Raw genomic sequence first — 27,070 nt, 5'->3', positions numbered from 1 at the left:
CCTGCTGCTTGTTGAAGAAAAACACACACATCTGCAGAAAAATCTCAGTCTGCAAGCCAATCTGTGCAATAGTGAACATTTAGTAGGGGCAGAAAAATGCTGGGAAAAAGCAAATGCAGTTGCTGCAGTGAGTAAACTAGATGAGTTAGATGCAGTTACATTGATTTTTGAGTATAAATAAAGGCAGTGTTAAGTCTGGCAGGTAAGAGGAATAGAACATGAGCATTTCCCTTTCATATTTCCCATAGGTACCGCCCCAAACTGTCTTGTGTATAATTTCAATTCTCACATATTCCACTTATTTGAAAAATGTGTTTTTTGTATTGTTTTCGCAATATAGATGTGCTTTAAGTCAGAGACATTTTCTCTTCCGTAAAAACAATCCCGACTATTTCTAGAGAGGAATATTGAGAACGGAGTTGAACTGCATGCAATGCCTCCCCTTTACAATTTAAAGGTTCATTTACACTTGCATATGCATAATTAACAAAACAACATTGCTATTCAGGTTTTCTCCATCTCTCCACACGTCAAAATGACTGGAAATTACTGTGCCAATCCTAGTTCTAGGGAGTCGTAAGCTTAGGTAAAGAATTAAAATATGGCTGGCAAGGCCTGACCAAGTCAGGACTGACTTCCAAATGAGACGGCAAACATATTTGAGTGCCGCTTAAACTGTCAAGTTATAAATCGCACAAGGTGGATAACATGTGATCAACAAGGTACTCAAATCAAGATGCCTGGAAAACAAAATGCAAATGTTCTACTTGTTTATGACTGTGAAAGCTACGGCCTCATCACATCTTATCTGAGGTCTGGAGTCAAAGGCAAGAGTAAGCGTGAAACAAACATGCCCTGGGACCACAGAGGCCGGTCTTTGGGCTTCCAGCTCTTAAATCTGTCACTCTAAGATGGCTCAGGGGGGGAGAGCAGGAGGAAGATTCTGTCAAGCTGTTGCTGATGGTGGAGGTGGGGGCACTTTTCAAGTCCTTTTCTCCGGGATTGAGATTCAGCCCCACTACCGAGTGTCAACGTCAAAGTCAGCCACAGTGCCTGACGCGGCGTGATGGGGAAAAGCAAGAAAAAAAGAGGTTGCAAGCACCTGCTGCAGAGCACCTTGGGAGCATGTTAACAGACAGAGGAAGGTAGGGTCATATAGGTGGAATCAGGATGGAAAGAATGAATGTAAAGTTAAAATGAAAAGTCCTAAAGCAGTTCAGTTAAAAGCAGGTTAGGGGAACACACACCTCTCCGCAGGTAGGAGGAAAATTTTAAGAAGGAGAAGAAATCGCTTAGGATAACGTTTACTGTCTGAATTGAGAAAAATGATTAGGAATAAAAAGAGGCACAATATTTATGAAGTGTTGAGTGGTAAGCAGTGAAACGCTCAAATTAAAGTCAGGAAGGACAAAGGGTGTCAAATGGAACCTCGAAAACATGTCCCCAGACCATCAAATGTAAGCACATCGTTAAGTGACATCATATCTAGGAATTCTTCATTTCTTGTCAAGAGAGGAACAGGAAAGTTAGAGATGAAAAATCAGGAAGTCGTCGATAACTTCCTATCGGGTTGTAGTCTTTTGAGTTCAGGGCCTCCAGCCAGATGTGGCTACCCTTACTCCTTTTTAAGAGTTCTGCTGCGGTCTGTGGAGCCCACGTGATACTGATGTAAAAGGGTCAGGCAGCCATTCGGGGTGCAGGTTCCCTGATGCTGCACCAGGGGGTGACCTCTCAGTCAGGGGGGACATCTGTGGTCCAAACTCCATTAGGGCAACTACTCTCTCCAGTCCTGCAGCAGAAGGGAAGATCTGTGATGAGCAGACCCAGGGGCAGGTGGCCAGGAAGCAGAGACCCCTCAAGGGAAGTGGGACAGGCGCCCCCTAGTATGGACTGGGGGTAAACACCACCCCTCAGCCACACTGCTGGACCAAGACCCAGGGCAGGCGAGTGGGCAGTGGCAGGGAATGCTGTGCAAATCCTAATGAAGACCCTAATTATAGGGTCTTATTATGAAGACCCTAATTTTGAAGACCCTAATTTTGCGTTGGCAAAAACCTCCATATTGTCTGTCTCTTCCCGTAGAAGGGAGAGCTGCCCAAGGGTGTGGAGGTTCCGGTCCATTTCTGTGTATCATGGAGGGGCCCAACGGTGGGGCAGACTCCTGGGTCTAGGCCCAGAAGGTTCTCACCGGCGACGTGATTTTGTATCCTCTGAGCTCAACTCTACCCAGCATAGGTTAATGAGTCTGAGGCTGATGTTTAATACAACGATGGAGCTTTCAGTATCTGATTATGTTCTGCCCACATCATAGCAGCCACCTCCAGATAAACTGGGTAATAGCTCCATCCCTCAGACACAAATGGCAAAATTTCTCCAGACGGCCTAGCAGTGGGTGTCCCTAGCTGGAGCCCCCAGCTCCCCAGAGACACCACGTGGGGTTTCCCTCCTACCCTTCTTGTCCAGGTCTGGGAGTGCGGTGGGAGCCTGTCATGCATAGCGAGGCCCGTTGTGTTTGATCCACAGGATCCCCAGGTGCTCTGCAGTTTCTCCACTGGGAAGAGTTTGTATCTGTTGGTTTCATTTTTCATTGGCTCCAAAATGTAGGTTTTATTTTCAAATGTAATAAGTCCCCTGTTGAAAAAGAAAGAAGAGAAATTATGTAACTTTTAAGGGCAGTTTCTTGTTCATGGCTAAAACCCAGTTCTTATTCAGAGAATAAAAGGAGAAATACCAATTTATTTATATTCTCAGGTCTGAATTAGGAAGGACATTCCTGTGCCATATGTTTGCATTGATTTATTTTTGCAAATCTTTTGAAAACCAAGTCTGCGAAGTTTTTTGTTTCAAATATTTTATGGTAAAGAATCAACTGTGTTTAGTCTTTACGTTTTTCGTTTGCTTGTTTTTCACTTCTCAGGGATATATTGCTGGAGAGAAGAGTTGAGAGAAAAGATGTTTCATCTGCTTAGAAAATAACTAGATCTGGATTAGCAGACATGATTCAGGAGGGAAGTCTTTTTTTTTTTTTTTCCCAAAGGAAAATTCCTACACCTGAATTATTCATCCCGATCAACTAAATTTCCTAAATAGTTGAAAGGATTCTGAAATGAGGTTAAGTATAAACCTACGCTTTTTTCGAACTTAACGGTTATCAAAGGCTAAGGGAGTGGGAGGGATAAATTAGGAGTTGGGATTAGCAGATACACACTACTATATACAGTACAGATAAATGACAAGGTCCTACTGTATAGAACAGGGAACTATATTCATTATCTTGTAATAACCTATAATGGAAAAGAATCTGAAAAATAACATATATATAATATATATAATTTATATATATATTTACATAAAACCAAATCACTTTGCTGTACACCAGAAACTAACACAACACTGTAAATCAACTATACTTCCAAAAAAAAAAAAAAAGAATTAAAAAAAAGTATGCTTTTTTCTGTATTTTACTTAGTTAATTTGTGGGAGTACTAGGCATATAACCCGAGAAAACCATAATTCAAAAAGAGTCATGCACCACAACGTTCATTGCAGCATTACTAAAAATAGCCAGGACATGGAAGCAACCTAAGTGTCCACCGACAGATGAATGGATAAAGAAGATGTGGCACATGTATACAATGGAATATTACTCAGCCATAAAAAGAGACGAAATTGAGTTATTTGTAGTGAGGTGGATGGACCTAGAGTCTGTCATACAGAGGGAAGTAAGTCAGAAAGAGAAAAACAAATACCGTATGCTAACACATATATATGGAATCTAAAAACAAAATGGTTCTGAAGAACCTAGGGGCAGGACGGGAATAAAGACGCAGACGTAGAGAATGGACTTGAGAACACGGGGAGGGGGAAGGGTAAGCTGGGACGAAGTGAGAGAGTGGCATGGACTTATATACACTACCAAATGTAAAATAGATAGCTAGTGGGAAGCAGCCGCATAGCACAGGGAGATCAGCTCGGTGCTTTGTGACCACCTAGAGGCGTGGGATAGGGAGGGTGGGAGGGAGACGCAAGAGGGAGGGGATATGGGGATATACGTATACGTATAGCTGATTCACTTTGTAATACAGCAGCAACTAACACAACAATGCAAAGCAATTATATTCCAATAAAGATGTAAAAAAAAAAAAAAAAAAGGACACATTTGCTAAATATTTTAACTTGCAGAGATAGAGGTGGCCTTATGCCACGGATCCCAAGGCATGTCTGACCTTCTGGAGCAGGACAGAGCTCCACTAGGCTGTGTCCTCCTTCCTGGAAATGAGCCATGCCAGTTTCTTTAAGTGATGGGGGAACATTGGCCTCCACACGGGTTTTCCTTTCTCTTTTCCAATGTGGAATAAGAAGTACTTTAACTTAAAAAGGCTCTTCCTGATGTTGAAATCAGTTTTTTCTTTAGAGAAATGAGAACTTGGGTAAGAGTGAACTGGCAGCTCCGAGAGTTCCCACACATCTAGCAACTTCTGTTATTGATCAAGTTGACCGCAATCATAAATGCATACAATTTTCATGCAAAATTCATCTGATTGTAAATAGATGCTTCTAACACAGTGACTCAACCTTTTTTGAGACATGAACCTCCTTATACTCTCCCCAGAAGAATTCACAGCTACGTAGATCCACAGTATTTTGCAGAAAATTTCAGGAGATTCAGGACTATGGATGAGGTCCGTGGGCTCCAGGTTTTAGGGCATCAGTTCCAAGGATTTAAGAAATAGCTTAGTCCTTAAGAAACAGCTGAAAAAGTCGGGCGCTCCACCAGTCTCTCTCAGACGATCTGAGCTTTTTTCCAAAGGATGGAGCTTGAAAGGTGTTCCTATAACATCCACTATTGCTCATTCGTTCAGCCATTCACTCATCCAATGCTTACTGATGGCCCACTTGTAGGTGACTATTTAATCGTTCTTAAATTTCAATGGAACAACAGTATTTCAGTGCTCAGATAGTATGGAAGGAAAAGGCTTGATTTGGCAAATATTTATTTTGAACGCAACCGGTGAACCCATACGAGCTGATCAGTTCATTATTATTCAGCTGGTTTACTCCCCTAGCCCTGTTTTGTGAAGTGTTACAGGCAGTGAAAGAAACAGCAAAGATCATGTCCAGGATGACCGCAGCCTAACTGAGAAGATCGCACCGAGACACATGGGGCGGCTGGAAAACACTTGAGGGTTAAGCTGTGTGTTACCAATAATCACGACACTTAACTGTTCAGAGATGGGGGAGCCAATGTGGTTTGGCGTAACTGAGAAGTTTTGGCTATTTTCAAATCCCACAGATTGATTAAAAGTCATTACATACAGCTGTTCTCTTATACACCCTGGCCCCCTACTCCCAACCCCCCAAACTACAGTCTTCATGTATCTCCAAGTAGATCTATTCATATAGACAGGACTTTGGTCATCAGCTCTGGGGTGGCTTGTATTTTTTTCTTTGAAAAGTTCTTTAAGAACTAAAACTTAGGTTTCTCAGTTTAGAATGGGTAGTAGGACATTTCTGTTTGTTAAAGCTGATTTTGAAAAACCCTAAATTAAGAAAAAGATCTTTAAAAAAAAAGGCCAGGGTAAAGTGGAAAATGAATACACTTGAGGGGAAAAGAGAGATTGGCTAGAAAGCTGACTTTCCTGCCCTAAAAAGAAGATGACACCGACATTTCATTTTGCATCGCAACATTTTCTATTTTGCATTGGATTTCAATAAGCTGAACACTTACAGTAAAATCTGTCACCAAGTTCTAATCATGAGAAGCACATGACTGAAAAAGATTTTCTACTTAATGGAAAATTTCTAGAAATTGTTACTCAGTCATAAAAATGTTCTGGTATCTCCTTTTATCTTTTAAGTCATCCAAAGGCCAGATGTTGAGAAACTGGGGGTGAAGCCTTTCCCTTTGCTCCAAACAATTGGCAGCCTATAATACATCTTAATTAAATAATTGCTTTGGACTGTCTTGTGTATAATTAATCATTTAGCTCTAGAGATTGCTGGAAACCACAGTGGACACAAAATTCAAGGATTCGGGGTTTCTGAGATGTGAAAATTTGATGTTCTCACAGCCCTTTCTGGCCCCAAACTAGATAAGCGAATGTAATTTAAGTTGAATGTCATAGGTATTTAGCTGTTAACTTGGAGTTGGAAGTGTCTCAGAGTGTGGAATTTAAATCCAGCAGACTTTGAAAGTGGGGTTCTCTTCCCACTGGTAGAGCAGGGGCAGAGAGGTTAGAAGACAGTTGCCAATGTTTGGGAAAGATGAAGACTGTGGGCATCTTCTCTATGGGGAGATTAAGAGGATCCGGAGAACACCGGACTGGCCCTTATGAGGGGAGGGTGAGGCCAACTTCCGGGGCAGTGAGTGGTGGTGAATGGGAGAAGCAGAAGAGAGGGGCGGTTGGAGATGATGAGGGCCACCCCTCATGGCACTCTGCCTAGGATCCAGGCTCAGTGGACCCCCATAGAGCACAGCTCCGGTCATTTTCCCTGCTGCCGAGGGCACACAGGTAGCTGGAGGTACAGGTGGGACCCCGTCTCCACCCAGGTATCTGAGGCTTGAGATGTTCAGCCCCTGCGCTCTCCTGCCTGCCTGCCTGCCTCCCTCCCGTGCTGTCTTGAGAGGGTTGTGGGGCCCGAAACAGGGATGACTGTGACAGAGGCAGAAGTCAAAGGGGAAGGGGCCGAAGAAATGGACCTGCTTCTTTGAAAACAGGCAGGCTTACTTTAAATTTCAAAACCCTATTGTTTTTCCTTCAATGGAAACAAAGAGGAATCTATTACAATTTTAACGGCTTAAATATTAAATAGATTTACTGTTTTGTTAGCTTTCAAAGTGATAACTCAGGGGACCTACACTTCCTCAAGATAAGTTTCTGTCCTTCTCGAAATTCAGTTTTTAATCTCCAAAGGGTGAGTCAGGCAATAACACAGCTGAATGGCGTTGTTCTTCATATGATTTTTCTTTCTACTCCCAGGCAAGCAGGGTAGTGGCACACGGATTCTGATGACCTGTAATCAGATGATGATTCAAAAATGGGAATTAACCTTGCTAATTCTGTGTTCAATTGCTAACTGAATTTTCTTGGAAATAGACTTTGGGGCTCAATACTGTGCTGCCAATTATGTTAGAGATGCAGTTGGCATGAAATTTAATTTCAGTCCTTTTTGGGAGGAGCTCACGGGTAAAAGCGATATCCCACCTCATCTGTGTTTGATACACAGTGATGGCAGCAGTATTAGTGAACACAGTAGCGCCATCAGGCTTATTTTCAATAAGTAATTTCCATGTGAACTACTCACATATAATCAAAGCAAATATTCATTATCCCCTGCTACGTGCAAAGCACCAGGCTAGCTCCCATGGAACCCATAAAGGCATCTCACCCATGGTTCCCATTTCAAATGTAATTCATAATCAGGTTTGGGAGACACGACCAAAGAGGTAAAACAAACTGTTATAAAAAAATGTTAAGAGTTGGGCTTCCCTGGTGGCGCAGCGGTTGAGAGTCCGCCTGCCAATGCAGGGGACACGGGTTCGTGCCCCGGTCCGGGAGGATCCCACGTGCCGCGGAGCGGCTGGGCCCGGGAGCCATGGCCGCTGAGCCTGCGTGTCCTGAGCCTGTGCTCTGCAACGGGAGAGGCCGCAACAGTGAGAGGCCCGCGCACAGAAAAAAAAAAAAAAAATGTTAAGAGTAGTTATTACTACCGTATGCCAACCCATATATAGGGAACCTAAAAAAAGAATGGTTCTGAAGGACCTAGGGGCAGGACAGGAATAAAGACGCAGATGTAGAGAATGGACTTGAGGACACGGGGAGGGGGCAGGGTAAGCTGGGACGAAGTGAGAGAGTAGCATTGACATATATACACTACCAAATGTAAAACACATAGCTATCGGGGAAGCAGCCGCATAACACAGGGAGCTCAGCTCAGTGTTTTGTGACCACCTAGAGGGGTGAGAGAGGGAGGGTAGGAGGGAGCCGCAAGAGGGAGGGGATCTGGGGACATGTGTATACGTGTAGCTGATTCACTTTGTTATACAGCAGCAACTAACACAACATTGTAAAGCAATTATACTCCAATAAAGATGTTAAAACAAGAAAGAATAGCTATTACTGGCATATCAATAATAATAATAGCAGCTACGGATTAATCGTTACCCTGAGCCAGGCTCCTTTTTAGAAATAACAGCTCTATTGAGAAATAATTCACCAACCATTAAGCTCACTCTTTTAAAGCATGCGAGTCAATGGTTTTTTAGTATATTCACTGAGTTGTACAAACATCACCACCGTCTAAATCCAGAATGTTCTTATCACCCCTAAAGCAAACCCTGTACCCTTAGCAGTCACTCCTCCCCTTTCCCTGCCGCCATGAACCAGGCTCCTGAAGCCTCTGTTTTCTCTAATATTTACAGCAGTCCTCTAAAGCAGGTATGATGAGCCCCTTTCATTAACAGGAAGCCAATGACGAGAGCCCATGGTCTCTGTGCTTCCCCCAAAGATGTATCCAAGTCTTCATCCCCGGTACCTGTGAATATAAAGCTTCAAAAAGGGGGAGGGGACTTCCTCGCCAGTCTGGTGGTTAAGACTCCCATGCTTCCAATGTAGGGGGCGAAGGTTCGATCTCCTGGATGGGGAACTAAGATCCCACGTGCTGCGTGGAGCAGCAAAAAACAAAAAACAAAAAAACAACAGGGGCCAGTGGTTTGCAGATGTGATTCAGTGGAAGATATCAAGATAAGATTATCCTGGATTTAGGGTGGGCCCTAAATTCAATGACGTGTGTCCTCATAAGAGACAGAAAAAGGAGAAGACACAGACACACAGCGGCGAAGGCCCTGTGGACAGAGGCAGAGATTGGAGTGATGCGGCCACAAGGCCAGGAACGCTGAGGACTGCCAGGAACCAGGAGAGAGGCATGGATGGACTCTCCCTCAGAGCCTCCAAAAGGAACCAACCCTGCCAACACCTTGGTTTCAGGCTTCTGACCTCCAGAACTGAGAGAGAAGGCATTTCTGTTGCCTTAAAGCCCCCCAGTGTGCGGTCATTTGTTACGGCAGCCCTAGGAAACTAACACAGGCACACAGCTGGTCAGTGGCAGAGCCAGGATTCCCCAGACAGACCTGGCTCCCAAGCCTGCTCCCTTGTCTTTGGCCACTCTGGATGGTCAGCCCCTCTCCTGAGTCACCAAGGACTTGTGCCAGGGTGGGCGCAGCTGAATTCCAAGTGCAAAATGCCATAGAAACTCAGAGCTGCCCAGAGGCTGGGCAGTCAGCCCAGCGCTGACCTAGGAATGGTTGATAAACAGCCCACGTGAAACGGGGGCCTTGAAGGGAGTTCTGGAGGATGGGGGGGACCTGCAGGTGTGGGGAGCTCAGGGGCCAGGTGAACGGCCTCGAAGAAGCAAGAGTGCAGTGAGAGAAAGGTCAGCGTGTGCTCAGAAAGAAACACTGGGGCTGAAACGGAGACGTGCGCGGAAGGACAGCGGGGCCACAGAAGGAGGGCGGACACTGGACCTGGGCGGTGGTCGATGCAGGCAAGGCGCTCACCTTGGCTTTAGACCTCGGGCTGCACCTGTGGCCTCGTCACCCACCGTGCCGCACAGGCTTTGCACAGAGGACAATATTGCCCCTTCTATGCACTTCCAGCTCCCGACTGCCGGGACTTGTCCCTTGCTGGTCTCTCTTCCTCTGCCTTTCCCCACCTCCATCCCGGGACCTCTATCAAATCCACCGGCTGCTTGCCTTGTAACCGGTGGCGGCCACCCCTCTGGCCTGCGGGATGCAGCTGCTTTGGGCCCACGTCTTCACCCAAAGTCTCCCACCGTTCCCGGGCAGCCCTCGGGCAGAGCCTTCCAGGCTGAAGCATAACCTCTGAGGTCCAGGTTAGCCATACCTCCCTGCAGGATTCCCTGGGCCCTTCTGCCGAGTTTCTCGTGTGGTTTTGTGTACCCCTACTTTACGGCACTTACTTCCTCCTATTAAAATGATGTCTGGCTGCAGTGATCAGTGTGTGAGGAGGTGATAGATAAACACCCGTGGAAACACTGTTGCACAAGCACGTGAGTGAACAGGGGCTCTGACATGTAGGCCGTGGGGAGCCGTGTGGTTTTGAGTGCAGAGGGTGGCGGGACTTATGATGGAGCAGTGTTTTTGAAACACGACCTTCTGGAATGTGCAAGATGGACGTGAAGGGAAGGGTGGAGGAAGCATGGGTGCGACGCAATTTGAAAATCCTGGAGGGAGGGAGGGCTGCTCTGGGGTGGCGACGGGGGAATGGGGAAGGGGAGATGGATGAGGGAGATGCTGTAAGGGGTGGGCGTGGGAGGGGCTGGTGCCTGCCAGAGGTTATCAGCGATCCCCCCGGGGTCCAAGCTAGGAGCCTGGGATGGGCTGGACCTTGAATGGAAGAGAGTTCAGGTGGGGGGGGGGCAGTCTGGGGACCAAGGAGTTGGGATTTGGACATTCTGAATTTTGAACGAGAGTAGAGCCTGGGAGAACTGAGACTTGACCTTGGGGGTCCTTCAGGGTGGGGACCAGAGCAGCCTTGGAGATGGTGCAGAAGGGCTCCAAACCCAGCTGTGGCTCCCACAGATGTTTACACAGGATGACGGAATGAATATCTCCAAGAGGAAGAGGAAGGGAGAAAGAGAGCCCTCACCAGAGGTGGCGTGGCCTGCGGGGTGGAGGGGAGCCAGCCGAGCCCAGCCTGATAGAAGCTAGGGGAGCAGAAGGTCACAGAACAGAGGTCAAGGTCAAATTAACTTCACCTCCCACTCTAAGCTAATTTCTTTCTTAATGTGATCTACTACACTTTAAAGAGTTTTTTAAAATTTGAACTGGCTGGGATTAAGCTTCACTGACCACTTGATGGCTTGTATTCCACCAATGTTTACTGAGCACCTATAACGTGCCAGGTTCTAGACAGTGCTAGGGTGGGCCCAGGGCCCTGCTTTCCTAGCAGACAGGACAGCAAAGGCAAGGTCATCTCCACGTGCCTGACTTTTCGGCCCCTTAGACCACTTTGCCATGGGCCATTTAGGTTGAGCTGTGACATCTGGAAAACCCACATCCACCCAGATCAGCGAACACTCAAGTCCAGCTGAGAGGTACCAGGGAGGATGGCGGGCAACTCCTCGGATCCTTGGACGTGGCCAGTCCTTCAGGAGGGCTGAGGCTCATTTCCCAGCACTCGCCTCACTCCCTCTGACTTGTTTTCCTCCTAAGATCCTTTTTTCACTTTCTCAGCTGAGATTTCTGGTCAATTTCTTCAAACGGATCAATTCAACGTGTTTTTTAAACTATAAATAACAACACTGCCTCAAAGCAGAACTTTTCCTTTCTTTCTTCTTTAAAAAATGATGGTTGTGATTGCCCTGATCGCTAAATTGCAAATGATCACTTTCATTATAATGGTTATTTCTGATTCCATGGACCATAACACTGGTCAATTCTACCCTTTATAAGTTGATTTTCTGATTCCATGGACCATAACACTGGTCAATTCTACCCTTTGAAAAATAAGTTGATTGACTATTTTTCAGTGGTGTAGTGGAGCAAGAAGTATTCCTGCATTTTGTGTTATATTTGATCTCATTACATAAAACTTAGTGCAGTAAACTTTATGTTACATAATTTAAATCAATGCAAGACATTAAAGGAACACAGCAATGTGTGGACTTATACAGGTACCAAATAACCTGGCATCTGAGTATTTTTATTTAATTGAATTTTTAAAAGCATCTTGTGCTATCTCCCACATCTAAGGCCAGTGCTAAGAGCTGATCAGACATGTTCCCTATTCTGAAGGTCCTTACAGCAGGGTAGTGAAAGCACAAGGTACAGTAATCGACTGTAAGTGAGCCAAAGCAGGACGGGCACCTTAACCCAGGGGTGTAAACAAATCTCTAGGAAGCGCCTGCTATGCTACAGGCACTGTGCTGCGGAAGCAAGGGCTGTCTGTGATGGAACAGGCGAGGCAGGGTTGAGCTGTATGGCAAGGAGTGGCTGGGAGGCCAGGGCGGGCTTTGTGGAGGAGGCATCATTTGATTTGGGCCTTGGTGGGAGAGTGAACCTTCCAAAACCACTGAGAGATGGGGAGAGGAGTGTGTCCCAGGCCGAGACACAGCAGGGATAAAGGCAGTGAGACACATGTAGGGCATGTTCCGGAAACATGTAGAGAACAGTGGGGCTGGAATGGGGGAGGGGTTCCTCAGGGTAGAGGACGATGGGGCTGAAAAAGAAGGTTGGATCCAAGTTGCGCAAAAGATCTAGTGGAGCAAATATGGAACAAGGAGTCAGCCAGACTTGGGTGTGAGGTGGAGTTTTGCCCATTACAGCTGAGGGACTCTGGGGAAAAGCCACTTTCCCAGGCTTTGCTTCCTCAACCATAATCTGAGGGATGTAACACCTGCCTACAGTTTAGGGAGCGTGCCTACAGCTTAGGGAGCGTGCCTACAGCTTAGGGAGCGTCGCATGAGAACGTGCCAAGGCTTGGTGTCAATGCACGAGATGCCTCTCTCCTGAGACAGCAGCTGTGACTAGGAAGGGGGTGACAGCATCCTTTGCCGTGAGCACCTGCAGCTCCGAGCTGCAGCATCAGGACCAGGCTCCTGGTGACTGAGCCTCAGCTGCTCTGTAAAGCAGTGGCACTAACACCTGTCCCTGCCCTGCTGAAAGCAGAAATTGTGATGATGGCAAAGGGTAAAGTATGACATAGCCTCTGCTTGTCATCACCCTTGGGTGTGTGTGTGTGTGTGTGTGTGTGTGTGTGTGTGCGCGCGCACGTGCGCGTGCGTGTGCGTGCCTGTGTGCGAGAGCACATGTAAAAGCGTGAGTGTGTAGGTGTGAGTGCGTGTACACCTCGTGCTCAGGTATCCTAAACTCCATTTAGAAATGAAGTTGTCATTACAACGAATACCTAGTTTACAACTCTAGATACCAGTTTCCTCATTCACGTAACACGTGAATGCTTCCCTTAAGTCGATCAAAGCACAGGTGATTCCCTAAGAAATTAAGCCTCATTTTAACCACCATGCCCGCAGGGGATGGGAAAACTCTTGGCTCATTCGAAAATTGTGAGCCCCCAAGAGTCCTTATGCCAGATTTCCAAGCAGAAGCTCGGAGGTGGAGCAAGAGAAGAGGAAGAAATGGTGAGACACAGGCTCTTCCCCCCTAAGGATCTCACGCTCTAACCAGGGAGCTGGAAGGGTTCAGCAATGTGGTGTTTGTGAATCAAATCAGGACACAGGGACATGGCTATTTGGATGCCCTGGCAGGAGCGAGCCAGGACTGGACGTCTGTCCCATTACAAAACACAGCGGCTAAGCTCCTCTGGGACAGGGGCAGAATTCTCTCCGCATCACTGGAACATGGTACCCATGCACGACAGTGTCAAGGAGCATCTGGTGCTCATGGGGATGCTCGTGGGCTTAGGGACGCAGGAGCAGGGCCGAGGCACGAAGCAGCGAGAGCAACAACAGAGACCAGGAGAACCATGAACGCTGCGCTGACACTGTGCTAATGAGGGCTGGGCATCTTGGGGAGACACATGATATGGTACAAAACTAACTTATGGCCCAAACTTCCCGTTTGACTTGGAGTCCTTTCAAAGGAAGGATAAGCTCTATGGCGGCACTCGTTTTTATGACCTATTTCCCACGTTGCCCTTCATTCCCTCCATTCAAGAGCTGTTTCCTCTTTAATCCCCCTTTTTGCTGGGATCTCCATGCGTTTCTCTCTCCTTATCTTTTCCCCTTCAAGCTTCAAATGAAGGATGACTTGTGTGCTTCCCTCCTCCCTTCTCTCTTCCAGGACAGAGCTTTCCTTGCCTGCCTGCCCGTCTTTGATCAGCCTTTCTGAAGCAAAGCAGGATGTTCCTTCTCTGCTTTTTCTCTGCGAAACTGTAATCTGCTGGGCTCTAATTAATGCATCCCCTAGGACACTCGAGTTTTCCTCCACATTCCTAGCTCTGAATGTATTTTGGGGTCACACCATATTTCACATAACTTTTAATCCTCTATTCTTTCTCAAATTTACCAGGCTGGTGCTACTCTAGTTGCATTTTTATTTCCCCTCTCGATTGATTCTTCTGCCAGGAAGCCGTTGATCGAACACAGCTTTGTCTCTGGTCTGATTCTCTCCTCGCAAGATCATAAAGTTGACTACATAACTCCGGAATTTCTCTGTTGATGCACGGTCTGCTGCTTTTGTAACAACAGCACAAAGGGAAATTAAAATTCTCAGGAGCTCCATCCCCACGCAGCAGCTTTGCTCCATCAGTGTTCCCACCCCGTCTTGGTGGTCGACACCAGGCGACGCAGCACTCACTCCCCTGACTCTTCCTGGAACCCCAGCCATAAGTATTTCACAGTATTCCTCTTTGCCAAGTTGTGCTCTGTGCCAGGTACCCGGGGTGGGGCGGGTGGACATTCTCCAGGTGCCGGAGACAGGAGGTGGTCCTGAGACTCAGACGCTCTGCAGAATCTGGTCAGAGAGATGGACCCCTCTGTGAGGGAGAAACCGGGGACCCTGCCAGTTACCTGTGCCTTTGGGGGACAGGCCTGGGGTGAAGGACAGGGAGTAGAGAGCAAGTGGCAAGGCCAAGTACAGGGGGCAGATCTGTCCTGTTTAAATGTTACTCAGGAATACTCTACCCAGTCGTTCATCTTCATAATTTAAAACTAATTAGTTAATGTCACTGGTTTGCTGATTGTTTTATTTAGTGTAAAAAGGAGCTATTAGGAATTCCCTTGAAGATACCCTCATCTCTTTATCCATCAAGGGTTTGATGCCCTATGAAAACCACCTGAAAGTTATCAGACCAACCCGGACGTCTCCATTTACGGCTGGTCTCAGTTTCGCTAGCTTAGAGTTTTCACAAACATGTGGAAGCTGTTGTTGGAGCTGGCCCGTAGTTTCTGTGTGTCCCTGGCCCTCATCTGTCCTTTTTCTGGTTTTCCTTCATGTACCCACCCTTCTCCCCAGCCCGCACCAGCCCCTGAGGCTGGGTGTGGTTCACACTCAGCCTGGCCTAGGGGTTGGGCACATAACCTGTTAAATTAGAGCATTCCACCCACCTGGTGGCGCAGTGGTTGGGAGTCCGCCTGCCAATGCAGGGGACACAGGTTCAAGCCCTGGTCTGGGAAGATCCCACATGCCGTGGAGCAACTGAGCCTGTGAGCCACAACTACTGAGTCCACGTGCCACAACTACTGAAGCCTGCATGCCTAGAGCCTGATTGTTTCAGGGAGGGGCCCATGACACAGTGAGGGACAATAAGTTGCATTTTGAGGACTTTTGCTGAGCTTCAAAGAAGGGTCCTCATTCTTCTACTTGCCCTCTGAGGATGTAAGTCTGGAGCTGCCTGAAGACCCTCTGTCACCGCAAAAATAAACAGTGCCTGAGAATGAAATCAACACAGAAGAAGGTAGAGGCCAAAGATGGAGACAGAATGGGTTCTGATAACATCAGTTAGGTCCTGGAACCAGTCACACCAGAAGCCGTCTCTGGACTTTTTGATGGCATGAATCTACCTCTATGCTTGGCCTTTAAGGCAGTTTGAATTAGCTTTTATGTTCTTTGCACACAGTGACCTCTATGTTAATTCGAAGGTTGGAAATATCTAGCCTTCAAAACAGGTCCATCTTTTAGGTTCCCGAGAGGTGTGACAGTAAAGTGCCGACTTCCCATGTATGTGTTAGAGACTCTCTACTTTCAGGTGTATTGGACACCATACAGGAGAGGGGTGACTGTAATTCTCAGGTGTGTGTGGTCCTGTGTGCTCCACCCGGCTCTCGTAGGAGCAGTGTAGCTCTGCATGGAATTCACCCAGAAGCACGGCATGTTCACGCCTCCCTGACTGGCCCAGTCCCAGAATCAAAGAATGTAAGACTGTCTCAAGTGGCTGATGGTTTTTTCCATTGGCTGCTCACTCAAGGTCAGGCACAGGGCTGGGCTTTCCTATGGGTCATTGTACTAATTTTCACAACCACCAGTCTCAGCTAGAGTCTTTATCTCCATTTTAAATACAAGGCAACTGGCGCTCAGAGAGGCTCAGTGACTGGTCACTGCTTGGGCTATTGTGCTCCGGGGCATGGACGTCTCTCTGACGATCCCAGAGGGCCTACCTCCAATTGGTCACTCACCTTGACCCAGATGCCAATGGGGCTGACCCCACCCTGTCCTTCATCTCTGTGCCCTCCAGGTGCCCGTGCCCTGGTTTTCCAGGAGAGCTGGGCCCTTAGCCCCACACAGCCCTTCAGTCCTCTAACTGATCCCACCCTCCTCCCTCTGCCCCTCAAACCTTCCCACTGTGCCCTGGGGACTCATGGTCCCCCTCGAACTGCCTTCCCCCTGACGCGTTCCTGAATGTTCCCGTCACATCCTCACCCGAGCCCACGTTTGCTGCTGTGGTTTCCCTGTGTGGGACTGGAGCGGACGAAGGGGCAGGGGAGCCAGTTCTGAACAGACTGTTAGATTCCAATGGTAAATACTTAAAAATGAATCTGGTATCTCAAGGACTGGGGGAGACATGAGCAAACAGAACCCCCGTCCTCTGATGGTCAGAGTGGAAACCGGGCGGGCACGCTGGCAGGACACGGCGGCAGGACTGGGCAGGTCACACCCTTCCCTCCTTCGGGCGCCTCCATCCGAGCCGCGCCCGGGTCACGGAGCCCGAGGCCTGCGGGGCCGGTCGTTGGCAGCTGAGAGAGACTGGAAACCACCTAAATGCACGTGGTGGAGAAAACAAGGAGAGGAAACGCGGGTGTCTGTGGAACGGAAGGCTGTGCGTGGTGAGGGAAGAGGCCGCCCCTCACGCGCCGGGAAGGACGATGCCCAAACGATGCTGAGCGCGGACACCGACCGCAGGGCGCGCGGCGCTGCCCTCCTTCACATACATGTAAGGTGCGCAGGTGGCCTACGCCACGAAGAACGGCAGCGGCCGGCGGGGACACGTGTTGGGGGTCGGCGGGGGGTTGTGTGTGTGGTGTGCACGTGGGGCAGGGACGCCCCAGGAAAGGACGGGCACGGGGACGTGTGGCCGGAGGCCCGGCTGCACCCTCCCTCGGGCCGGTCCAGCCGCCAGCCAGGCCCAGGGCTGCGCGTGCTCACCAGGCCGCGGCCAGACTCAGGTGCTGTTATTCTGGAGAATTCCGTCCACTAGTGGCTGTACTGTCTGTCCGTAAGAGCCACCAACGCGATTGCTCATTAATTCAGGAGTACCTGTAAGTGCTCACAGCGCGGCAGGACTCACAGGAGGCGAGGTTGCCAAGAGCACCGCTTCCGCTCCCTTGCGCGGGGCGTCTGTCTCCATCCACAGCCGCTAAACCCCGACCAGGGCCCCTGATCTCCACTTCGCTCCCGTCGTGTGTAGTGTATTAAGTGTGCTGAGTTGTCCAAGGTGCATTGTGTGCCTAGGGTATGTTGTATGTGGCATGTTGTGTGTGTGTTGTGTTGATATGTGTGGTATGTCATGTGCGATAAATTGTGTGTGTTACAGGGTATCTGTGTTGCTTGTACTGTGTGTGTTGTGGTGTGTGGTATATAGTGTGTGGTACGTATGTGCTAAGGTGTGTATGTGTGTAGTATATTGTGTGGTGTGTATGTGGTGTGTGTGGTATATTGTGTATGTGTTTGTGGTGTGCATGTTGTGTGTGTGGTATATTGTGTGTGTGGTGTGTATGTTGTGTGTGTGTAGTACATTGTGTGTGTGTGGTGTGTATGTTATGTGTGTTGTGTGTGTGGTATGTTGTGTGTGTGGTGTGTATGTTGTGTGTGTGTGGTGTGTGTGGTGTATTGTGTGTGTGTCTGTGGTGTGTGTGGTGTGTGTGGTATATTGTGTGTGTGTGGTGTGTGTGGTATATTACATATGTGTCTGTGGTGTGTATGTGGTGTGTGTGGTATATTGTGTATGTCTGTGGTGTGTATGTTGTGTGTGTGGTATATTGTGTGTGTCTGTGGTGTGTATGCTGTGTGTGTGGTGTGTGTGGTATATTGTGTGTGTGTCTGTATGTTTGTGGTGTGTGTGGTATATTATGTATGTGTCTGTGGTGTGAATGTGGTGTGTGTGGTATATTGTGTGTGTCTGTGGTGTGTATGTTGTGTGTGCGGGGTGTGCACCGAGGTTCCTTCTCTGCCATGGCATGCAGTACTCGCAGACCCACGGTGCACAGTCCCGTGTTCCCTGGGCCGCTGCTGTCCCGGGCCCTCCGTCCTTCCCTCCGCAGACCCGCGCTCTGGTGGCAGCGGCCAAAGCAAAGCAGGACTTTGAGGACACAAGCTGCTAGTTCACAAACTAGATAGATAAACCCAGTCAAGAGGCTGAGGCAGCTGGGAATCTGTCAACAGACTGGTCTTCCTGGGGAGCCCACACAGCCCCCCGGGGCCGGTTGCTGCGACTGGAAGGCAGGGCTGGCTTGTTCTCGGCAGCAGAAGGGATTGTTTCCTGCGTCCGGCAGGGGCCCCTGCCACCCAGGCCCGTGCTCAGCTCAACTGGATCTGTGCTCAGTCAGCCCCTCACTTTGTGTCCTAGTGAGAAGCGGCCCTTTTCATTTTTATTAAGCAAGCAGCTGAAATGCTAATACCTAATGTCCTATTTTTTTTAACACTGGGAGTTGTTTGGCATCGAGCCACAAAAACAAAAGATATTCCCCAAATCCTTGGCTGCTGAAACCCAGCCAACCTACCAGGCCTGAGGACGGCCTCGAAAGAGGAGCGGCGAAGAAAGGCGAGCTGAGATGGGAGTGTGTGTGTGGGGGGGTGTGGTGCCCTCCGCGTTGCCGGGCAAGGGCTCCTCGGTTCTGCCAGGCAGGGGCAAGGTCCGTCACTCTGGCGCTTTAGAGCGATTGGAGAAGGGGGTGGTCTGCGGTAGCTGTGCTTAAGGCCAGAGCTGCCACTGTCAAGGTCACTTACCTGAGACCAGAACAAGTGCTGAGACTGACCGTGGAACCAGAATAGCCCTGCACGTGTCCATGGTAGTAACAGTGACCCTGAAAGGAGGAGAAAGTCGGTTCAGTCATGCTGTCTTCTTGCCCACTCACAATAAACCAGTGGCCTCCAATCATCTTGTTTTCAGCTACAGAATTTCCTTTTGCATAAAATATTGAACCAGCCAGCGGTCTTAATGTTTCATGCCAGCCCCACGTGACCCAGCCAGGATCTATGGCAGGAATATCTGATTTACTTAGAGATTATCAACAGGGTTTCTAATTGCATCCCGGTTCCATTCTCGTCTCTCTGACACCCTTCAGGAAAGCCCTGATGCGGAAGGTTTTACAAACTCCAGCAGCTGAACAAGTCACATTGCCATTTTCCGCATTACAAATTGTCTTTTGTAATGAGATGAGGAACCGTGTGGGGTATTTAAGCACACTGTGAAAAGCAATAAAATGAGGCCAAATCTATGGCTTATGAAAACAGAAAAGGCTATGAGAGGAAGGGGGTGAGGAGAGATAGTGGGTACCTCGATGAACTGCCCAATTGAGAGCAGAAAGACTCTCTTAGCAGGAGAGAAAAATAGGAAGGTCTTCTAAGACCAAAGTCCTTGGGTGACATGCCTGCAATATTCCATTTCTTTAATAATGTCACTTGCAAAAAGAAACCACGGCACGGACACGTCCTTAGTGAAGATAGATATCTGTCCGGCATCAAGGTTAATTTTATTGTTGAACAAATGTTATGTTGCAGCCCCAGTTAGGTGGCCGGCTGGCAAGAAACGCTAAGTGCACTTAGTGCTCCTCATTCAAGGCCTCTGAATGCCAGCGCGGTGCAGTCCCGAGGCAAAGGGCTGCGTCTTCTAAGGGACAGGAGAAGTGGACGCAGGGGTTTCAGCCTCAGCACACAGCTCCTTCAATCAGGACCACAGTTAATCACTTTTTCCAGGGCAGGGCAGGGCAGGGTGTCCAGTTGTCCTGCCTGACAGGGACAACATTCCAAAGACCACCTTGACTTTGCTAAGAGAGAGGGCCGGATGGGATTGAGTGGCCAGGGAAATCCCATATCATGAAAAAGGGGCCAAGATGATCTCTTTGTCACTGAACAGAGGACAAAATTTTGGGATCATCTGAAAAGGCAATTACAGGAAGGGAGTGCTGCAGAACATTTGTTATTTTGACTTTTTCTTATTGATTCTGGAAGTTCTTTATATATTCAGGATATTAATTATGTGAGAAATGTCTTCTTAACTGACTTACGATATCTTTTATTGTATTTATTACAAGAGTTTCCAATTCTTATACAAATTTACGCATATTGTGTATTGCTTAAGATGGCTTTCTTCAACGTTATACATATGTCCTCTCTTATTTTCTTCTATTTCTTAGAATTAGTTCTTAGAATTAGTTATTTAATCTAAATTGGAATTCATTCTTGCGGAGGTATGAGGCTGTGGCTCCATCTCCATGTTCTCTATGCTGGTCCACTGAGGCAAACCTCCATCTGTCCATTCCTGAGCCAACACCACACTCTTTTAATTCCTATTATTCTATAGGAACATTTTGATATCAGAGCAAGTTCTCTTTTTTTGATTGTGATTAAATTCACATACCATAACATCCACCTTTTAAAAGCATACTAGTATGGGTGTTAGTACATTCATAATGCTGTGCAGCCATCACATTTAATTCCAAAACGTTTTCATCACCCCGAAAGGAAGCCTCACACCCACTAGCGACACTTCCCGTTAGCCACCCCTGGCAACCACTAAACTAATTCCCATCTCTATGGATTTGCCTATTCTACTCATTTCATTTCATTTCACATTAAGTGGAATCATACAAAACGTGGCCTTTTGTGTCTGGCTTCCTTTCCTTAGCATAACGTGTTCAAGGCTCATTCATGGTGTAGCAAGTATTAGTACTTTGTTCCTTTTTTTTTTGCTGAATAAAATGACATTGTAGGGATATAACCAAATTTTGTTTTCCCATTCATCAGTTGCTGGGGATTTGGGCTGTTTCCACTTTTAGACTATTATGAATAATGCTGCCATGAACGTTTATGTACAAGTTTTTGTGTGGACATTTTTTTTTTGGTTCTCTTGGGTATACACTATGGGTAGGTATATGGTTATGTATCTGTAAGTGGGATTGTTGCATCTTATGGTGACTCTGTTTACGTTCTGAACTACTGCTAAATTTTTCCCAAGCAGCTGAACCATGTTACATTCTCAGTGCATGGGATGAATGTATGAATTTGTCCACACCCTCACCCACATCTGTTATTGTCTATGATGTTGATTATACCCATCCTAGTATATGGGAGGTAGTGTCTCACTGTGGTTTTGATTTTCATTTTCCTAATAACGTATGACGTTGAACATCTTTTCACATGCTTATTGGCCATTTATGCATCTTTTCTGGAGAGATGTCTATTCAAACCCTTTGCCTATTTTTTAATTGTTTTTTTTTTGTCTTTTTATTGTTAAGTTGGAAGAGTTCTTTATATACCCTAGATTCTAGACGCTTACCAGAGATATGATTCGCAAATATTTTCTCCCATTTTGTGGGTTGTCCTTTCACTTTCTTGATGTCTTCTGTAGCACAAAAGCTGATCATTTTGATGAGGTCCAAGCTCTCTGTTTTCTTAATTTGGTTGCTTATGCTTTAGGTGCCATATCTGAGAGACCCTTACCTAACCTAAGGTGATAAAGACTTACCCCTATGTTTTAAGAGTTTTATAGGTTTAGCTCTTACTTTTAGATGTTTGATTCACTTTGAATTAATTTTTGTATGTGCTTAAAGCAGGGCTCCAATTCCACTCTTCCGCACGTGGATATCCAGGTGCCCTGAACCATTTGTTAGAAAACGATTCTTTCCCCAATCTGTCTTGGCAACCTTGTTGAGAGTGAGTTTTCTTTCGATACTATTTTTTCTTCAGAAGTTTCTACAGTATTATTGCCTATTTTCTCTTTCAGGTGAATTTCAGAATCAAATTTTAAGCTCTGCAATAATCCTTTGAGATTTCGGCTTGACTAATTTGAATGTAGAGGTCATTTTAGTCAGGATTTGTAGTTTTCAAATGAAAAGTTTTTCTATTCATATACACGGTGTCTCTCCACATAATAAAAGGCCATTTTTATGTCCTTCTGCCTAGTTTTAGATGTTTTTTTTTTTTTTTTTTGAACGGCTTTGGAAAGTTTTCACTTGGCTTATGTCTAGGTATTGTATAGGCTTGTTGATATCATAAATAGGGTCTTTTTATCTATTACATCTTATACACGGTTATTTTTAATGTAAAGGAAAGCTCTTTTATTTTTTAAAGCTGATCTTGTATCAGAGACTCCTGCTGGGCCATCTTATCAACTTAACAATTTGTAGCATAGCTTGGATTTTTTATGTTGTTGACTATACCAGCTGGAAATAATGACATTTTCTGGGCCTCCTTTTTGACCCCCATACAACGTTGAGGAGTGGGGTGGCCCGGTGGCCAGGGACAGAGGTGGGAGAGGGGATTGCCCACAGAGGGAAAGCACACGCACAAACATGGGCAGTGGGGGAGGGGGACAGTTCAGGGAGGGGCTTTGTCTGCTTGGCTGGGAGATTCAGGCGCGGAGGCAGACTCACTGCCCCATTTCTCCTCTGGCGAGGGTGTCCTCTTCAGTGGGCACGTGGCCCAGGGAAGGGGGCACGAGGGATAGTGCTGGGGGACGCTGCCCGGCCAGCCGCCAGGCATCCAGCCAGGCCATGCGGGACCCTTGCTGCCAGCCTGCCTCTTCGGTTTCCATGGGAAGTAACTTTTGAAAGGCTCCATGGTTCCCCCTCTCTAGGTAACTCTAGCTTTGGGTACTTAAGGGAGTCACGATAACAATTCTCTAAACATCGGGAGGTTGTGTAACTGGATTGTAATGCCCCAGGGCATCAGAGCAGCCTGGTCCCCTCTGCACAGAGTGGGGGAATTTCAGCCCTGGGAACCCAGAAGACATGTTGGAGCTGAGATGACTCAGGAAGTGAAGGGACCCAGCTGGTGTTATGTTAGGCTGCCTGGGGGAACGAGCACCACTGGTTTTTGACTTACCCATCTTTGAGGGTCTTGTACATCAAATAATTCGCTCCATTTTAGATAACTGTGAAATATTGCTATAGGAAACCAAGTATTGGTTAAAAAAATCAAAAACCAAATGGTGACAGTAGTCTTGATGACCAACCTCTGAAATTTCAAACTCATTTATTCTCAGTGTCGATTTACTTTTTAATAGATTACTTATCAAATGTGCTTTCAAATTAAATACCCAGAAATACAAGCTTATTAAAGAATGACCTGAGAACAAATTAGTATAAAATTAATTTCCAGTTCAACAACTAGGCTGAATTATTGCTTACAAAAGAGGAGGGGGTGAAGAAAAAAAAGAGGAGTGGGTGGATTCTAGCTCTTGTACTCTGGTCCTTAAACAACCCCAACTCTCTTAGTCAGTACCAGAGTTAACATCTCATTTTTTAGCTCTAAAACTACCTTCTGTTCACCTTCAGGCAGTTGACTAGCAAGCCCATTGCTCACGCTTGACGATTACTAGAACTCCAAGTTCCAGATCCTCCAGGACAATTGCAATCTCATGAAGTTTTGTTTTTTTCAATATGATTAACTAAGTGTTTAAACAAATGTGATTTGGTTTTCATAATATAGAAGTCATCATATAGATAAATTGACAAATCAGAGAGACAGACTCATCACACTAGGTGTCACATAATTGGTTGGGGAATTTGACCATGGGAAGCGGAGGGGATGTGCGTTCCTACTCCTCTGGGGGGCTTGATCCCCTTTGGCGGTGGCCAGGGTCGAGAGAGAGAAGTGCAGACAGCATCACATGGGGGCCAGCAGTGCCCACTCAGCAAAGTCTCCAGGTGAGTGTGTGTCCCCATGTCTGAGGGCCAGGTTGCCTCCTATAGACTGATGTTAACAGGCAGGAACCTGCCAGGCCTTGTAGATTTGCAAACATGTGGCTTGTTGGGTCCGGATGTGGCCACACCTGTGAGAGATGCAGGCATCCATCATGCCTTGGAGGTCTTGGGCCCCAGGGCCCACTGGATCTGTCGATCACAACAATTACCCTTGCGAGCCTCCCCAACTGCATCCCCTCCAATTGCCTCAAGAGAGTCAAAGCATACCGCCTCTTTCTTTCTCTCATGCTCACGTCTCTAAAGACGTGGCTGAACAAGACATCATCTTATTTGCACAGTCGTCTTGGCTTAGTTCTGCTGATCCAATACATTCTCTTTCTACCAGCAAAACATAACAGAAAATAGTCCCAAACACGCATAACCACAAAATTACATCTTTTCCTTTACAAAACCTCTAACCATTTATTTTATATACTTATTACTTAACCTAATGCATTTCCCCGCTCCGGTAAAATAAACTCTCCTTCTGTTTAATACTATCAATCAAATATAATGTTGGGGAAGAGGATATAGAATAAGAACACTTGAGCTTGAAAATAGTAGCCCTCAACTCTATGCCATACGGGAAGTAAAATAAAAATTCTGTTACCCAACTCTCAGTGGACTAGAAAGAAAGGAATTTTTTTACACTAAATGGCTAACAAAAGTGGCCTGACCTCGTGATTAAAAAGGACCTGTGAGCAGACAAATTCCATTAGGGAGTAAAGCTGAGCAAGAATCATTTTCAATGTTCTTTTCCTTGGGAACTTTAAAGGCCCCCCCCCCCCACTATATGCAATGTGACAAACTGTCTTGATTTAGCATTTGAATCGCACGGTGTTCTAGCTGGAAGGGAACTTCAGGCCGTCCAAAACCAACCTTCCCTGAACAGATGTGGAAACTGAGGCCCTGACTGGTTAAATAACTGTCTAAGGTCCCAGAGCTGGTTCATGGCAGAGCAGGGACTAAAAGTCAAGCCTCTCATCCCCAGGCCGGACAGCTTCCCTCCACAACTTGCTGCTATGAACATGCGCCCTCGCGATGAAAAGTTATCACCTAAAATCCAAACTCGGACAGAATACTTTTTCAAGTACAGCAGAGCCTCATCACTCAGGGAATCCGAGGAAAGTAAAGTCATTTCCAGACTCAGAAATATCTGCAGATAGGAGGGGTGTGAGGGTGAGTGAGTGTGTGTGTGCACACATGCATGTGCGTGTGCCTGAGCTGCTGACCTGCATTTCAGCACACCTATGGTCCAGCCTTTCCTCCCCTGTACGGAGCATCAGGCCTCCACATACCAAGGGTTTGCTTGAGACTGAAAGAAGGTTACAGTGCATTCAAGCAAAAGTGACTCTGCAGCCCCGTGTGTTTCTCTGACTGAGTGACATTACGCTTTCCCCTGAGAGTGTACGGGACGGATTGTTGAGAAGTAAGTCAGCACACCCATGCTCCCTAGGCCATGTCTGCTCCCAGCTCTAACAAGAACCGTGTCTGCTTAAAAGATTGGGAAGGACCAACCTCAGGGGCCGCTCACGTTACTTTGCGGTGCTGGCATTCGGCAGGAGAGAACGCAGCTTACAAAACTGTGTTCACGATCTTTGGGAGTACCCAGCTGGGCCAGGAAACAGCACCGCTGCGATAGTGAGAGCACTGGACCGATCTGGAGTTGGAAGTCTTGTGCTTTGAGACTAGTCTCTATTTTTAATTTGTAAAACGTGATTGACACTTGCTGCCTGGGGTCTTAGGGATCAGATCAATCTGTGAAATGTGTGTCCTTGTCACAGATCTGGGATATGACAACATGCACTTAAACCCATTATGCTGTAAGCGCTCACTTTTCTAGAAGCCTGACTGTGCGCCAGGTTCAGTGTCTGTTTCGTGTTCACGGTCCCTGCTGGTTCAGGGCTCAAGCTGGGATTTTAGCCTGGGCAGGCTGCCTCCCTGGCTTCTGAACCCACCCTCTACACACACTGCTTCCAGACAGAAGGCTGTCCCAGAGCCTCTCCTGACACCTGTAGAGAAGGAAAGTCACCACACCTGGAGCTCCTCTGGGAACTCACTGCACATTCCACGTGGATCTGGCTCTTCCATTGTTTGGCGCCTAAAGCATCTTTGCCACAGGTGCATCGTGTTGTCTGTGGTCAGATGGTATGTTCCTTGAGGATGGGGAATGTGGCCCCCTCCCTCCTGTACACCGCCACGTGGCACTAGACCTTACTCAGTTCCACTGGGCTTCAGACTGATGCACTCAGCAAATTCCCAGAGGGCTTTCTGCCCCTCCCCGTATCCCAGGACAACAGGTCAGCAGAGCATCCTCTGCTCTCTCCAAGAACTACCTGCTGGATCTCTCTCTTCACAAACGAACGCCAGCCCATTCCTGAATCCACCTCGCTGAAGTTTTATATACTAACTCCACAACACGAGCAGCACGGCCATGGACATACAACAGACACACTCCAGTGTTTTGTCTGCATTATAGTGGTTAGGAGCTCAGATTCTAGACTCAGGCCGTGTGAGTCTGAATCCTTATTAGCTGGGGGCTTAGTCTAGTGACTCGAGCTCTCTATGTCTCAGCTTCCTCATCTGGGTGTAAAAACAGCAAAACCTGATTTATTGTGAGGATCAAACAACAAAATGTGTGCAAAGCGCTTTGCACAATGCCTGGCATGTTGTTGGTGCTTACTTCATGTTACGTTGGGCACTCAACAAACATTTGTTGTTGAATGGGTGTATAAATGAATGAGTGAATGAGTGCATGCATGAAAAGGTAAGGTATGTCACCATGATGGAATGGGAATACTGGTCTCAGAACTTTGGACTCGATGAAGGAGGCACTGAGGAAGCTCTTGATGATTTGTGAGGACTGAAACACAAGTGCAAAAGGGAATGGCATAAATAGAAAGGTGCTCTAGAAGGATCACGTAGGCAGGAGTGGTGGCTGGATTAAACATAGGTGAGATGAGAAGTGGGGAGGAACGTCAGGTGGCCATGACAATCTTCCAGCCGAGGAGAAGGGAGGAGCTGAGCTGCAGCAGCAGGTATGTCAGTGGATCAGGAAGGGGGGTAAGATGGCTGTGAAGGTGGAAATCAACACAGGACACGGCGAGGACCTGAGGGGAAGAGGGGGTGCGTAGCGCCTTGGTCAGTGGGAGGACGGAGCAGCCTTCTGAGACAGAGGCAAGCCCGGAAGAAC

The 27,070-nt window shown here is 47.2% G+C and overlaps 1 protein-coding gene across 1 annotated transcript in view; it reads right to left on the bottom strand.

The window, feature by feature from the left end:
• ADAM12 (ADAM metallopeptidase domain 12) overlaps positions 1 to 27,070 on the bottom strand; it is a 396,124-nt gene that overhangs the window by 100,571 nt on the left and 268,483 nt on the right. Inside the window, exons 5-6 of the mRNA XM_007449628.1 lie at positions 18,920 to 18,996; positions 2,451 to 2,631 (exon numbers count right to left, since the gene is read on the bottom strand). Of these exons, the coding sequence (XP_007449690.1) occupies positions 2,451 to 2,631; positions 18,920 to 18,996 (258 nt within the window). The remainder of the gene's footprint in view (positions 1 to 2,450; positions 2,632 to 18,919; positions 18,997 to 27,070) is intronic.

This window comes from Lipotes vexillifer, unplaced genomic scaffold (assembly GCF_000442215.2).
Source record: "Lipotes vexillifer unplaced genomic scaffold, Lipotes_vexillifer_v1.1 scaffold1262, whole genome shotgun sequence".
Lineage (NCBI taxonomy): Eukaryota > Metazoa > Chordata > Mammalia > Artiodactyla > Lipotidae > Lipotes > Lipotes vexillifer.
Note: the sequence above shows the minus strand (reverse complement) of the source record. Positions and strands in the feature narration are given on the sequence as shown.